Source organism: Notothenia rossii, assembly GCF_949606895.1.
Source record: "Notothenia rossii genome assembly, chromosome: 7".
Lineage (NCBI taxonomy): Eukaryota > Metazoa > Chordata > Actinopteri > Perciformes > Nototheniidae > Notothenia > Notothenia rossii.
The window spans coordinates 46,300,472-46,317,859 of record NC_136905.1 but is presented as its reverse complement, the minus strand read 5'-3'; the positions used below and the strand labels follow the sequence as shown (position 1 = coordinate 46,317,859).

Genomic DNA, 17,388 nt, shown 5'->3' with positions numbered 1-17,388 from the left:
GTCGGTGCAGATAAATAACACCCCCTCCTTTCTCTGCCTTTCTGTGTCTTGGCCAATTGGCATTCAGGCGCAGGCTACCATGTTCACCTGACAATGCAATTAACTGTTTGAGAATATATATTAAACTGGCTCGAAAATAAGGGGTTGAGTATACAACAGGTGTTTCAAAACCGCTCTCGTTTACAGGTACTGTAACTGCAGGATTTTCTGAATATTTTCCAAATGTAAAGGTAACAATGTGAAACCTCTCCAACAATCTCTTCAATCCGAGAAAAACAACAACTATTAATCACCGAAAAATAAATCCTGAAAACGAGGCGACTGATGAAAAATGGATTGTGTAGGCCACGTCATAGCTAATAATAATAATGAAGATGATGGACGATAATAAGGACAAAAATCTGGGGTTTTGTGTTTGGTTTGCAAATCATCGTTTGAGAAAGTTATTCATTAATGTTTTATATAAATATATATATTTTAGTGTTTATTATTTTATAAAGTTTCATATTATAGCGTAGTTACACCAATTAAGCCTATACAAATATATTTCATTGAAAAATAAAAATATTGATATTGTTTTAATAGGTCCTCTCATAACGCTTCTCTTCGAAGTTCGAACAGGACATTACCATCATAATGTGCAGCTCATAAAAAGGATACCGTGTAATACAAACAAGGTGACACACCTTTATGTGTGGACAACACTCATAAGCTCGAGAACAAATTATTCAAATTACCCATCACTAGCCTATATTAAATCATATTCAGATTCCTCAGCGTCCTTTCATTAAGCCAATGCTCCCATTGGATATAATAATTTCTTCAAATGGGAATTATTTTCACTACTCTATCTACAATTCGTTAAGGCTGTTTAATTCGTTTTTATTTCTACTTGGAAAAAATAAAAAACTACGTCCTCATTTTAATTGTAATGCTATAGCCTACTGAATTTGAACACGTAGGCCTAACAATGCATTCAAATAAACGGTAATGCCAGCCTGTGACCCTAACGCACGCACGCACACGCACACGCACGCGCACACACACACACACACACACACACACACACACACACACACACACACACACACACACACACACACACACACACACACACACACACACACACACACACACACACACACACACACACACACACACACACACACACACAGGCTTGTGGACTGTGTACTCAGCAGGCTTTATCTAACGGACAGGGAGAGGCTCCGCTAGCTGCCTCCATGATCTCCTGACCCGGGCTGTGCTTAGCGCAACAATCTGATACATCCCTAAGACCTAAACAATTGCTCGTTATTATAAGTGAAAGACCATGTTGGTTTGGCAGTTATTTAGATGTATTTGTACTGACAGGTTGTGAGAAATGAACTCTTCTTAGTTATTATAGTAGGCCTATTGTCTTTAAAAAACTTTAAAACTGGCAGCCATGGAAATCCTCAGAAAGAGAGATATGATTTGACATGACCGAATGGCCGCAGAAATAAAATGTGTACAAGTTTGATTTTGAAGTAAAGACTTTTCACCACAATTATGCCTATGTAATATTTGAATGCATATAATTGCATATGTTATCGAGACAAACATAATATATATACATTACTTGTAATTTCCAAGGTGATATCATTTTGATTTCAGAATGTATTGGCATGATAATTTCCCTCCGCTTTATTTTACCCAACGCAGTATATTAATAACAGTGTATATCTAGCCTACATTTCAGTGCATGGACATGCATCAAATAGCCTGTTGATCAGGTTATTTGATCATGATAATGACATTCCATCATAACGGTTAGATGACCGACACACTGTTTAGAAAGCATACATCACCTGTGTGACGGACATAAAGATTCTTACTTTCATTGACTTTAACGTAGGCCTACTCGTTCTGAATCTCTGCTTTTCTTTTTCTGTTGTTATTGTTTTTTGCATAGATAATTCAATAATTTCAAGAAAAGCTTATTTAGGAGCCGCCCATTGAGAAATGTAATCTACTTTTAGGCTGTAACGGGATTACGTAAAAAGGATACACAATCGGTTACTGTAATCACTTGCATTAAAAAATACGTAATCAGATGACTGGTACATCTTTTAGAAATAGGAAAGATGGATTGCTCTGTTGTCTTACATAGGCTAGTATTAGGCCAATTGACATTTCCTTTTGTATTTATTTTGCATTGCATTCGATTCGATATTGACGTAATCCCAAAGTAACGGAAGATTATCGGGATTTATTTTCCATTGTGGTACTGATTAGTTTTTTCCCCCAAGAAACTATTAACTAAAACGGAATACAAGCCTATTAAACGCACACGACCCTGTCTAGTGTCTTGACAAATGTGAGTTTCCACAGCCATAAGGCCTAGGGTCGCGCGAAAGCTATGACGAATTGTACATGAATTGATACCTTCCAATGCTCCTCGGAAATCCTTTATCTGAGATGTCACTTGTGGGACTACGAGCATGTATTTGTCTAAAACAGGCTATTGATGAGTTGAATTGAAACATTATACATGTTAAACTATATTTTTTCAAACGAAATGGCACAGATACAGCCGTTTCTTTATTATCGGGGTGCAGGTTTGAAGGCCACCGTAAAGCGATAGGAAAATTTCCCACATTTACAAAGGCAACACTAGATGTACGGAAGCCGCGGTGGTGTTGTTTACTGATGACGTTTCGGCTGAAGCCGTGGAGTGATGTGGCTAACATCTATTTACAGGATAATAATGTTATATTAAACATCGAGTTCACGGTATAGCAACAGGAGACACGCGGTAAGCGCTGGCTTCTCTATGTTTACTTGTGGCTGTACGTTTTATGAAGCCAAACGAAGTTAGCGTCACTTTTTCGGAGCAGTTAGCTTAGCTTTCCTGCTTTAATGCGTATCACTAGACTGACAGGAGAGCAAAGCTAGCCTATCTGGCTAAATAGCTACTCCGCACAAGTTACATTTCTTACTACATAGCACGATTCTCCTTCATTTAACCCTTACGTTATATTTAGTTACATTGTACGGTGTTTGGAAATTGAGTTTCTAACTACCGCTGGCGTTTCTTTTATAGTCGCTCGCATAAAAAGTGGATTCATATTAGCAAGCTGGCTAATTCAAGCGCTGATGTAAATCAATACGTTAATAAGTATGGCCACTGACATTTATTAGTCAACAGCGAAAATAAAAGCCTTGAAATGCAGCTCATGTGAACAACAGAATTCCCATTCTTTCTCTACTTAGCGTAAATATCCTTTCTAAAAGACCAAATGTTGAAATAGACATGGCATGCAGAAACACAAACATAGCCTATTGATAACAAGTGGCTCTCGTACTGCCTTTTACATGTTGTTTGTAAAATATATATCGTATTGATTGTTTTGCTTTGCACTATGCTTCTTAGTATCATATATTTTTCTTATTACCTCATGGTATTTTGTGTTGTTTATTTTTTTGAATTTCTTTCACCTGCCATCCGGGTAAGTGAGGCCACACCCGTTTGTTCGGTTTTTTACTTGCTCTGACAAAGACCTATATTTGTTTTAAACATGTTGGCTTTTTAATACATTTGGCCACTGCAATAATGGATTTTTAACATTTATTTCCTTGTTTATTTAGGGTAACTTCTCTTTATCACATTTGGAGACATGTGGTAGTAGCACAGGTGTAAACAGTTGGCTCAGTGGAAGAGCTTACTTGGAATTCTAATGGAATTGAGCCATTGTTAACGTTATGAATCTCACCTTTGCTCTTCCGACTTTGACATGCCGCTTTCCTCTGTGAAAAGGGTCTAAACCAAGACCATGAAATTAAAGTTGCTCTGTTAAATTCAGCTGTGCTTTAATTTTGTGCTTTTAAATTTGTAAAAGTGTTCTCTTTTACTCTGAATTGTCAAAATGTCTTCTGCCTTTCAGAGAGATTTCAGAAGTTTGAGAGCTACAGCCTCAAAGGCACAGTCTCTATTTGTCTCGGCCTCGGGCCAAGGAACAATGATGACATTTTTAATAAGCTTCTTTTCAAATGGATATTTTTGACTTGTTACTACAAGTCTTCCTTTACTTACTTTCATTAATTGTGGCTCCATGAGTGTCACATAAGCCTTTCCAGTGAGCTGACATGCACAGTACTATTGTTTAGGTTAAACAGGCATTTTATTAAGGCGATTGAAGTATCAGAATCAGGTTTATTGCCAGTTTACACGTTTACACATACAAGGAATTTGCTTTTGTGTCTGGTGGTGCAAACATAAACAATAAGAATAAGAAAATAAGTTTCAATAGTAGGTCAATGTATATAAAGATAATGAAAATAAGTATTTTAAAGAAACTATTTAGCATTAAAAAAAGAATAAAGAAAAGTATTTACACCACCTTTACATTTTAGAACCTTAAAGGCTAAAAAAAACTAAAACACTTAGGACAATATATGATGATATTTCGCAAACTACAGTGTATTTTATTTTAAAGTGGGGGGCTTTAAAATGTAATACAGATCATTATGTGTGCACAAATGTGCAATATATATATGTGTTATGTACAAAGACAGTGTTGAATGACAAATTGTGTTGTTCAATATTTGATGCCTTTTCAGGACAAGCACAAGATGTTGGAGTCCTATGTTACACCACTCCTGATGAGCTATGTGAACAAGTATATTAAGAATCTAAAGCCATCTGACCTGCAGCTGTCTCTCTGGGGAGGAGATGTGGTGCTCAGCAAGTTGGACCTGAAGCTGGATGTGCTGGAACAGGTACCGTACTGTATATCCTCTGCACTCTTAAACTATTTCAAGACCAAGACAAGACTTATTAGTATGACGAGATTGAATTTTCTCATTTAATGGCACATGATGGTTTATTTGCTTGAATGTCATTAAGTTCTGACAAATTATAGATATGAGCTAGTGCTCAGTGCAGCTTGTGGGAGAAATGTTTTCATGTCTATACATAATATCTGGTCCATATTGCTCCAGCCACACAGTTTCTCAGATTAACATTAGTGTCTTGATTGTTAATGATTATAAGGGAATCAAAGTCATATACACTTTCCAAAACTAATGTATCTTTCCTGCATATTTTATTAGAAAATATTTACTGCAAAGGATTTAAGTCTTTTGCTCCTATCATGTCATTCATATTATATTATTTTTGTAGCAATTTTTGCAGTTGATTTACATTTTGTTTATGGCTTTTGTTTATTAAAGGGGCCCTATTATGCTCTTTTTCAGGTTTATATTTAGTGGCTGTACTGTGCATGTCTCCATGCTTTAATGTTCAAAAAGCTCTTTATTTTTCTCATACTGCCTGTGCTGCAGCACCTCTTTTCACCCTCTGTCTTAAATCAGAGCCCAGTCTGCTCTGATTGGTTAGCTGGCTGGCTCTGTTGTAATAGGTCAACCGCTTAGAGATGTGTTAGAAATGTCCCGCCCCTTAGCGTATAATGTGTTGGAACACTAGCCATTAGAAGTGCAAGTGTAACATATTGATGTCATTATGTGTAAGTAAACAAAGGTGTCCAATGGAGGCACTTCAAGCAGGTGGGGGGGGGGGGGGGGGGGGAGTGTGTAGGAAAGAAACTCCTTCTGGAGGGAACACAGGGATTTTAGCCTTTGCAGACCATTTAAATGCACACAAACCTGTAGAACACAGGCTGAGGTCTGATCAACCTTGGCCGGGTCGCCTGGAAGACTCGAAACACTCCACAAAACAACACTGATGATGTGTTTAAGTTTGAGCATCGGAAGATGTGTGTATTAACAGAATTAACAGGAGAGCTAAAACCCCAAAAAGTAGAATAGAGCCTATTTAACAATGCTCATCTAGGAAAATACAACATACAGTTAAGATATCTAAAGGAATGTCTTCATTATACAATTAGAAATGTTAATATGGCGAAGCACCCAATATGACATTGCTTACATTGCACAATGTTTTTTCAATAGTTTCAGAATTAGATTATATGTTGGAACTAATATGTTGAGGTTAAGCATGTAGCCCACTTACCCATTTTTCCATTCAGTCTACTCCTTAGGTACAGTATATATGTGTATTTAGTTACACTCTATTTCCTGGACTACAATCAGGAAAAAGGAGTGATGCAAATCAGCCCGGCATAAACACAGAATCTTTATTGTAATTATTTTTGTAGCACTTTGATAGATTTCCTGCAGTTTTATTTTGACACAGTTTTATTTTTTTACACTTGTAATTTCTGGATTAGATCAATCTGCCAATGAGTTCAAATAAAATGTTTTATTTTGAGTGAGTTCTGACTGCTTCTGAAAAGCAGACCAAAACAATACCTAACCCAACAGAGATGGTGATGAAAGACCTTATTGGAAGCAGCTTTAAGACAACCAAATAGAGAACCGCAGTGACGCGTCGTAAAACCCGGAAGTAAGTTAGCATTTTTAGCACTTCCGGTTCCTTCCTCAAAAAGCAATGCATTTTTTCCCTAGAGTTTTGGAAAATAGCTCGAAATAAGGTCTGTGGTTGACACAAATTTAAGAGATAAGTCACGTTTTGTTCTAGGACATTAAATACGTCAGCAGTGACCCCACTGGGGATTTTTGAAGAGTTTACGTGTCTGAAAAACGATGGTTGTTACCGAGTGGCTGAATAGGACTACAGAAATTGTCGAGGCCGTTGTACGTCATTACGCAGAACACGTAAACACTCCCGCTAAGTTTGTTTTCCCCTGTGTTCTGCTTGAAAGCAAGTACCTGCCTATCTTTAGTATCTGTATATCTATATCTATATCTGACCATTAGAATCTGTATTTTTAAAATTGTCGTTTTTAACACAGTAGTTTTACAAATTATAGAATAATGAATTACCAGTGTTTTCCAATTTTACTCGGCAGTTCGTTTCGTTAGCTAACGTTAGCTAAAGCTAGCGCTACTAGTTAGCTACGCAATGGTTTGTTGCTTTGCTCCGGGTTGCAGCCACAGGTCTTTGCATGAAACGTGCTTGTTCTATCGTTTCCCGGCCAATGTTTTCCAAAGGAGAGTCTGGATTCGTGCCATAAGGTAAGCTGACGTTACATTTTTGTCCATGTCACGGTGAAATGTAAATGATGGGTGGTGACTGTATCGCCGTTTTAGAGATGGCGCTGCTGAAAAGACCGCAACATAAGTAAAGATAATGAATACATCCTATTAAAACCTGCGTGGCTTATATGATAAGTCTAATTAGTACAAGCAGCATAACGTTTCACCATGTAACTAAAGATTGTAGTCAGGGAAATCAGTTTGACATATTGAACTAATAACAAATCACCTCTGGCTGGCAGAGAACTCTCGGCTCCATAGCTTCTCTTGGACGTAAAATCACATGTACATTTTACATTTATATTCAATTTAATATTCCATCCCTCACATACTTTTGTATATAATAACTTATATTTTGTTTTTCTTGTTATGCTGCTGCAACACAAACATTTCGCAAATTTGGACCAATACAGTAATATCTTATCTTAATTAATTAAGAAATATAACTATTATAATTAGTGTAGCAGCTGACACCTATTTTCAATATGGATTAATCTACCATTTATTTCTTTAGTTCAATTTTCCTCTATAAAAATGTCAAAATAGTGAAAATGTTCACGAGACTTATCAAAGTGCAAGGTTATATCTTTAGATGTTTTGTTTTAGCCTATGTACTGTATGTCTTAATGCTCTTACAGTATATGTGACGGTGTGACTTCCATGAAACTAATATTTTATATCTTCCCAACAGACGAGCTGACAGGAAACCTAACACTCTAACAACCACAACATTGCAAAGGCGAGTAAATGTAAATTAAAAACAATTCACAATTTTTTATTTCTTCTTCCTTGCAGTGAGGTGAAGCTGACCTTGCACTTGGTGCCAGTAACGATGTTCCTCACGCAGGCTGAATGTTTCTCCTTCCTGTACTGACAAAGAAGCCCTTGATTTGCAATGCTTCACTAATTGTCATTTCCCTGGCTCCGTAGGGACACTTTACCTCCAGCACCAGCGGAAGACCCTACTAGACCATCTGGAGATGCCCCCAACATTCCTGATAGGGAGAGCCACAAATCTGACTCATGGACCTGCATCTGGGTTGCAGTGGTGAATGCCCTGACGCCCCTCACATTCATTCATAGTCCCCCACTGTACAGAAAAAACACCATCAAGGGCCTGTTGTTGCCCTAGCACCCTGGCAATAAGGGAAGCAGTCACACGCTTTGACCTCAGGACAGCTCCAAAGTTGCTGGCAGTCAACCTTCCTTTCCTGAACAAATGCCAGTTTGGGTTGGTTCGCTGACCAGTGGTAGCCACCTGAATTGCCCTCTGTTGCTCTTCAGACAATGCCATGCTTGCCCACAATTTCCTCAGGTCCCTGATGCCCAACAGATTTGATAATTTCAGGAACAGTAAGTGTTTACAAGCTGTAGTGTTCCTCTTCTGGCTCGGGGGAGAGAAGCCAAGAAAATTCCTGAAAACCTGCCCCCGAGTCTGTCCCTCAGCCAGTCACGATCTTCGGAGGTGGGCTCTCTTGTCAGCGGGTTAAATTAGTTATTGGTTTCAACAGTCACATTAAAACAGTTACTAAATCAGCTTACTATCACCTAAAGAACATATCTAGGATTAAAAGACTAATGTCACAGCAGGATTTGGAAAAACGTGTCCATGCTTTTATCTTCAGTAGACTGGACTACTGCAATGGTGTCTTCACAGGTCTCACTAAAAAATCTATTAGAAAGCTGCAGCTGATTCAGAACACCCGCTGCTCGAGTCCTCACTAACACTAAGAAAGTGGATCACATCGCTCCAGTTCTGAAGTCTTTACACTGGCTTCCTGTGTGTCAAAGAATAGATTTCAAAATACTGCTGCTGTTTATAAAGCACTGAATGGTTTAGGACCAAAATGCATTTCTGACCTCCTGCTAAATTATGAACCATCCAGATCTCTCAGGTCTTCAGGGACTGGTCAGCTTTCTGTCCCCAGAGTCAGAACTAAACATGGTAAAGCAGCGTTCATTTATTATGCTCCAAATATCTGGAACAAACTCCAGAAACCTGCAGGTCCGCTGAAACTCTTACTACTTTTTAAATCCAGGCTGAATACTTTTCTTTTTGTCGCTGCTTTTAATTGACTATTCCTATCTTAGACTGCACTCTAACTTTTATCCATGTATTTTTTCTTTTAATGTTTATTTTATTAGCTTTTCTTTTTAATGACTGATTTTAAATGCCATTTTCTAATGTCTTTCATTTTTTGTAAAGCACTTTGAATTGCCTTGTTTTGAAAAGTGCTATATAAATAAACTTGCTTGCCTAATAAAGATTTCATGTGACACATACAATTGATTTGTTGATGGGAATTAATGTGAATAAATTAACTCTAGGTTAACGGTACTCTTGCTATCACTACTCACCGACACTATAAACCTTGTCCCTCATGCTAGCCCTGACAACACCGGTAAGCACACCTTCATCTAGGCTGCACTGTTACGTTTCCTGACTTGTAGTGGTTCTCTCCTCTGTCTACACTCTTGTCGTCTTTGTAAAACGATATCAGACTGGTAATTGACACAGCCATGACTTCTAGTTAAATTCAGTTTGGCTAAAATGAAAAGCTTTGTTAAAATATGCAAGCACGCGAAAGTCAAATTCAGCTTTATTGTCAAAAATTCTACATGTGTTATACATCCAGAAATATCGAAATATCGTTTCCCACAGTGTGACATGAATACATAAAACAAAACAAAAAGGGCCTAGATAAACATGGTATACATTAAACAAAACAAAAAGGGCCTAGATAACCGGGGTATACAGTTAAAATGTTAATATATTTAATTTAAAGTGTTCAAAGTGCAGTTTCAGTGCAAGTCATTTGAAACGATCTTAAGTCGTGCGACCTTGCTGCTGTACTGGCTTGTAGTTCGTTTATAGCATAACGTTAGCATTCGCTTTTGGCGACTAGATTTATGATTCAGAAATTATAAAAGTAGGGTTGACATGTGGAGATTATCCGGCTGAACAAAACGTGATCCCTCTCTTAAATGTGTGTCAACCACAGACCTTATTTCGAGCTATTTTCCAAAATCCTATGGAGATATAGCATTGGTTTTTCAAGAAGAACCGGAAGAAGTTTACTTCCGGGTTTTACGACGCGTCACTGCGGTTCTCTATTGTGTTAGGGTTATAATGTGTAATGCTATGTCAAATCCTTGGTCAAAATCAAAATGTAGAGACCCTCTTCCTGGCCTGAAAAGAAGAGAATATACTTTTTTGTGTAACATTGTGGGATTTATCCTGCAGACATACTTTACATAGGAGTCATGTAAAGCTTGTCCGTAGGCAGTCTGGTTTCATGGACCTTGTTCTCACATAGAGTGGTTCAAGATGCAGAACAATGATTTGTCTGCCTCTGAGAAAATCTGACTGGTTTTGAAAAAAGCCTGACCAATATGCAACATTTAACTCTGTTTTACTATCCTTTGTCTTCAAATATTAGCTTCAAATTTTTTTTAGAATTGGTTGGATGAAGGATCCAAATGTTCTTGAAGCCTCAGCAGTCATATCACCACATGTCTTTACAATGTTGTCTGCATGGCAGATGTAATACTATGGTAAATATTATTCCAACTGTAGTTAAATAGCTATTTGTTTCTTTTTTGATATGTCTTTGCATACTAATAGGAGTTGAAGTTGCCCTTTACATTCATGAGTGGTCATATCCATGAGCTGCGTATCCACGTACCCTGGACCAAGCTGGGCTCGAGCCTGTGGTCATTACCATCAACACCATGGAGTGCATCCTGAAGCTGAGAGATGGAGCCCAGGTCAGTGCTTTATCTTTCATCACACTATATGGCCATAGCAGGACCGACCAGATCTTCTCCTTATTACTAGCCCTTACTCTTTTCATGCCTATATAGGTTAGGCTTTCACTTTCCATTCGCTCTCTTTGTTTCCAAAGGTTTTTCAACTGCCTTTGTTTTAAATAAACAAATGCAGTTATTATTTTTGTACCCAGGCAAAGACCACATGAAGAGACATTACAATTTACCATTTCATTTTCAGTTTATGCTGAATGCTAAAATATGAAATGCTTTAAAGACAGTTATATCTTACATAGGCTCCGCCCTCTACTGGACTCTATGGGTACTACCCTCAATCATGTTAGGCGAGCATTCACCTACTGAGATATCTATAAACGTAACCGGCCCCTCGGGGCGGGCCTACCTGAATGCGCGCGCAAGCCCACCGTATATAATGTGGTCACTTCTCCTGACTGTCATCCTTTTCTCTTCAGCGAGTGAGTAACAACTGAAGCAGAGAAAGTAAAACGTTTGAAAAAAGAAGAAAGAGTTATCATACCTTCATGGAGCCGCCACTTCTAGAGACCCGGGCCTGTCCTTCGTGCCCTGGCTTAATAGCGGGTGCCGATCCCCACCACCTCTGCTTTGAGTGCTTGGGGGACCAGGATATGACCGAGGCGGTGCCATTCACGTTCACCATTCCAGCGGGGCGGATGGCTCCGTTTCCGGAAGGAGGATGGCGAGGACTTCTCGTGAGAGTGGCCGTGGTGCGTTCAGGGACCTCCGCAGAACAACGGTGGGTTACGTATTGTAACCCTAGTTCTAGAGTGATGTGTGTGTGTGTGTGTGAGAATGCATTTCAGCAAAAACGATTGCATTTATCCCAGAGTAAGATTCATCTCTCCACAATTACACATTTCTCCATAATGTCCGTTTCAAAGAGACAGCATTATGACGGCCCCATGAGAGCATGCCGCGGTGCGTTCAAGGACCTCAGTAGAAAATCGGCCCTTTCTTTGTCAGCCCCCCATGGGCCAAACTTCCTTTTATGGAAGGTTTGGCAGCGGAGTACCAGAGAGTACTACAGCTTCTTAGCTGCGGCTCCACAGCTGCTTGCATGTCCCCTAAACACAGTTTTATGGGGAATGGAAGCTCAGCTGTGTACTGACAGTGGATGGACAGGACATTGAGACTGGGTTACTCACTCCAGTTTTGCAGGGCCTCCTCCATTCACGGGCATAAGAGAGGCAAATCTATCATCCTAGGAGGAGATAGGTTTCCTTTCAACAGAAATTCAGACCCTTTTGCAAGAACGGTGGGTTACGTATTCTAACCCTAGTTCTAGAGCGATGTGTGTGTGAAAAATGCATTCAACAAAACGATTGCATTAGGCGCGTTCACACCCGAGTACTTTACCCGTACTTTCCCGTTTAGTTCCTGTTGTGAGTTTTAGTGCCTGGAATTTTGCGCTCACACCAAAACAGTACTTGGTTCCGAGAACTTTTACTCCCATTTTTAGTGCCTGCTGGTACTATCCTGGGAGAAAAAGTACCAATTTCGATGGCTTGGCAAATTGCAAACCAAGGCCCGTAAAAAGTTTTGTGAAGCCGCCATTGTATTTGCTGGCATTAGCATTAGCCCCGCGCACCAACGGAGAGAGAATAACTTATGGCAACACAAAAAAAAACATGGAGTGATGAGGAGGTGTCGGCGTTCTGGCGATTTACTCGGAAGGCTTCAGTAGAAGCTGATGGGAGTCCCAGCAGCTTCTACTTAAGCCAGTCCCCAACTCCGTGGACTCCGGCCGGGAACTTTGGGTGGCAGCATATGCTGTGAAGTGGTTTGCAGGCCTGCCAGTAAACCCAAAGCAGCAGAAAAAGAAGAAGTGACGTCAGCGGCTTCATTTGGGTAATCTTCCCTCAAGGAACTTATTCCGGTGTGAACGCGATCTGTACTTAGTTCATGGGGGTACTAAGTGCTAGCACTAAGTGCTGGGCACTAAGTACGGCAAGGTACTTGGTTTGAAAGCGGCTATTCATCCCAGAGTAAGAGTCATCTCTCTCCACAATTCCACATTTCCCCATAATGTCTCGTTGAAATCGGCAAAGATCCGTTTCATACGATGTTAATTGGGCACCCATTATGAGACACAATTCCCCACTCGCCGCCCCAGTTGTAACTCCAGTAAAGGAGGCAGCCAGTGGGCGTGAGCATGTGAGTGTGATTAACCGCAGGAAGTGCTGTGAAAGCGCTATGCGGGTTCAGGGACATTATGGCCGGCATGTTGCAGAAAACACACCTCGCCTAGTGTAATAGCTCCGATTGATGCATTTCACCGTCTGTGTGAAGACGGCATTATGACGGCTCTGTAGAAAATCGGCCCTTTCTGTGTCAGCCCCCATGAGCCAATCTTCCTTTTATGGAAGAGGATTTACTCCATGTACTTCTGGTTCCCAGAAGACAGGATAATTCTGACCCATTCTGGATCTTCGCAGACTGAATCAGCACATTGCTGCAAAAAGTTCCATATGTAAACCAATTACTGGAACTAGGGCAGCCGGGCAATTGGTTCACAACCATCGACCTGAAGAACGCTTACTTTCATGTAGAAAATTGCTCAAAGCACAGAAAGTATTTGCGTTTTATAATGCAACCTCATAGTCATGGCCAGGTCCAGGGAAGGGGCAAACACAGCCCAATTGATCCAAGTACATTGCGGTCAATTGGAAGAAGAGCAGTCCCATACCTCACCAGCAGGTGGGGTATCTGGGATTTTGCTCGATGCAGGCAGACTACGTGACTTATATACGGTGGGCTTTCACGCGCATTCAGGTAGGCCCTTCCAGAGGGGCTGGCTACGTTTATAGATATCTCAGTAGGTGAATGCTTGCATAGCATGATTGAGGGTAGAACCCATAGAGTCCAGTAGAGGGCTCCGTCTGTGCTTATATAAATAGAGTTACAATACGTAACCCCCCGTTATGTGTTCTTATTATTGCAACAGTTACCTGCAAGTAATTCAAACTTCTTTTAACCTTTAAGTAACATAGAAGTATATCAATAGTACATTTTGTAAATATGGTACTTTTTATGTTTTTAAAGCCTGCTATACAATTTACTGATGCAATTTTCCAAACTGTTCCAGCTGTTTTATTTGCCTTTGCCCACTAAGCCCTATCCGCATTACTGATATTTATGTATCTTAATCTGGTGAAAATATTGTGTAAACATGTTGTTAAAGGCCATGGTAAAGAACTGTCGCTGTATTGATATTGCGGTATTAGACACAAAATATTGTGATATTGATGTTTTCTATATCGCTGTTCACTCATAAGTAGTTAATTGAAAAAACAAGTTCACAAGTATTGTTTTTACTATTTTTAACTTCAGGTGTATAGCAAAGCAAGTGTATTAACCACTGATGGCCTCAACCAGTTTTTAGTTGACAGTCCCATTGCTTGTGCAACTCAGTATTTCATGCTGGTTTGGTGCTTAAGCAAGGTGTGCCCATTTAAACCTATAAGACATATCCTATCTGGCGAAACAAATTGAAAGCTATCAAAGCATCCAGAATTAAGAAATCAAGAAAATCACAATTGCAAATTATGAAACTTTTAAAACGATGACTTTGGGAGTTTTAATCTACATTTTCAAAAGCTTCTGGAAAAAATAAAACAAGCTTAGGCTTTACGACTTGATAGAGGGATGAATATGTATTAAGCACGTTTGTAAGACCTCAATAATTCTCATTTGCTTAGTAGCAGTTGCATTTTTTCTTTCTGAAGAATGTAGAATGTAAAACTCCCCTCGACGCATCAAGATTGAGATGTTGTCTTTGTAAAATCAATTAGGAAATGTTATTTCAAGAAAATATGTTTATATTATTGTATTTAGTTTAGTCATAATAACTTAAACTTTTTCACCGCGGTATATGAAGGCCATTTCCTAAAATGTATTTTTGCCTGGTCCTACTACTACCTTTGCCACCCTTACAGTTTTAAAATGAAAGTGTAGCTCAATGCTGGGCCGTTATGGGAAGGTTGAAGTTTTCGAAGCCAGATGTCCCAGAAGAAACACATTTTGAGGGAAATCAATTACAGCTAATTGTATATACTGCGGCAAAAAAGATTTGTAACACATGAGCTTGAGCTGCCCAGAACTAATGGCAAATATCATACTATGCAGGTGGCTACTGCTCATGCAATCAGGTTTCAGTTTGATAGCAATTCTAAATTGTTTCTTTATGCATCATATTAAGGTCATTTACAGAAACGGATTCTCAAAAGAACACTTTTTTTCAGATGTTCTGTAAAAGGCTCTGTAAGGAAGGTAACTTTGTTACTATGGACTGACGGCTTTGGGGGCCTTGTAATATTGCACATGTGGGGTTTGCACTTTATATAACGACTTCCTTTTGCTCAGTAATAATGTCACTCAGCACTTTAGTGAACAGTTTGCACTTTATTAGCGTGATTCGCACAGTACAGTTTGACATTGCATATTTGCACATTTGTATATAATTTATACTATTTATTGATGTAGTATTTATTAAATGATTCAACCGTATTAATTGGAATGTCGTCTGGCAGATGCTGGTCGGTCCTCGGCTCCACCTGAAAAGAGAGGGGAGTTATAGCGAGAGCGCCGAGAGTGTTTATGATTGTGTAAGATTGGCAGCGGTTGAGATGAATCATTGTGTGCAAAATCAAATATTATATTTTAGTGTGTATATGTCATGACATTAAGTTGCATTCATTGTAGAAGTGAAACACTGTGTAAAGGTTCGTCCATCGCTTACCCATGCTGTTTCGTCCTGTGTCCGCTCCAGTGTGTTTGGCCAAAAGGTCCTCGGGAAACAAACACTGACTAAAGAAGGTTCCGGGACGAACCAAGTGGCAAGATGGGCGTAGGGGTTTGTTTTAGTTGGGAATGTATTTATAGTTATTCTGTTTAGTTATAATGTTGTTCTTGGGTGAAATTAACAGATGGCGAATAAACCACTAATCATGCCTGCACATAATAATATAGACATTTGTTATAACCATTATGAGTACATGTGTAGCTATTATAAATTACCTGTGAATGGTTCCTCCCAATAAGATCCTCTATAAAAGAGCCAGTCGGAGGGAAGTGGTGAACACCTCCATGCTGGCTGGCTGTTCGCTTATGGTGGTTGTGAAAAAGTCACTATTACCTCATTCACACCAACGGTGTTTCAGGGCCGGTTCGGAGCTGGAGCTTGAAAAGCATCGGGTTTTCCTGTTCACACCGCAGCGGAGCAGCCTCTTAGCTCCGGAATCCGGTTCATTTCGAGCACCAAAAATAGTTCGGCCAGAGCAAAAGCACCGCATACGTCACGCTTACGTCAAGGCGGGGGCAGGGGCAGGGGCGGGATCAACTCCTGAACAACAACAAAAAGCCGGCGTTTTATCCAGTTTGTACACAACGATGGAGAAACTTGACAAGCAGCAGTGGTCACTGAAGAGACAGCTACCTACTGGGAATCTGGTCTTCCGAAGAGGTACAACGGAAGCTGGAGCATAATCGGCCGTTGTTGTTGTCTGTGTCAGCTGTGAGGGGTTTCCGCGCGGTTGGCTTTATGAAGCAGGCACGCAAACGGTTACGCAATGACGCAGCACCAGTCGGACTCTGGCAGTGTGAAAAGAGCCGTGGGAATGCAAAGGACATTTGGACAACTTAACCAGTGGCATGAGACACAATTCAGAGCAAAGCCAGACTTACAGCAGAAGTCCTTCTAGCATGTGGAATTTAAATGAGCCACTAAACTGCTTTCCTACATGAGTAGCAGGCAGGACGCTGACTACTGTGTTCCTAGACCTAAGTCAAGAAAATGCAACCAGTTTACTCGTATGCTTTAGATTTGTTAAGTAACTTGTATGACCTTTATTTGATCTTTATTCAACCTGTTACAAAGTTGTTTGTCAGCAATAGTTGCCACATGTGATCTCTGTGGTTGCACGTTCCAACCCAGTCTCACAAACAATTTTTAACAGCTACCCATAATCCTCAGCTATCGTTGTGTAGACGCCGCCTTGCGATCAACAAGCTCGGTAATTGGATGTTTTAGTGGTGGAGCACCTCGGAGTTGTAGCTTATAAGAAGAAAAAAATATTTAAAAAAAATCATGCTTTATACCTTACACATCTGCCATGGTTCTTTATTATAGAGCCCTGATTAGAAGACTTTTGGACAAACTGGAAGAACTCCCACAGCAAAACCGAATGCATGACGTGGATCATAAATATATCAGCAATGAAACAACATCTTTAATTTCTCTCCACACAATACGTCTCCTTGCAGTATCAATACTAATTCGGCTGACTTTCATGTTGATCAAATCGGTAGATAGCTTTTTAAAACCCTAATCACAACACCTCTTTGCATACCAAAAATAAACTACAAACACGGTGTCGTTTTGCATCATCTGATGCACAGCTGATATAATGGTATATATATATATATATATATAAGTATAGTCAGGGGTTTTAGGTGATGGGAGATATATCTATGGAATCAAAATTTCAATATCTAACCGTTAAATGAGTGAAAATCATTATAGTGACT

General features: G+C 39.7%; 1 protein-coding gene across 1 annotated transcript in view; it reads left to right on the top strand.

Moving 5' to 3' along the window:
• Window positions 1–2,658: 2,658 nt before the first annotated feature.
• Window positions 2,659–17,388, top strand: part of vps13b (vacuolar protein sorting 13 homolog B) — a 460,668-nt gene continuing 445,938 nt past the window's right edge. Inside the window, 4 exon segments of the mRNA XM_079694034.1 lie at window positions 2,659–2,794; window positions 4,600–4,758; window positions 10,682–10,757; window positions 10,760–10,824. Coding sequence (XP_079550160.1) covers window positions 4,612–4,758; window positions 10,682–10,757; window positions 10,760–10,824 — 288 coding nt within the window. The 5' untranslated portion in view covers window positions 2,659–2,794; window positions 4,600–4,611.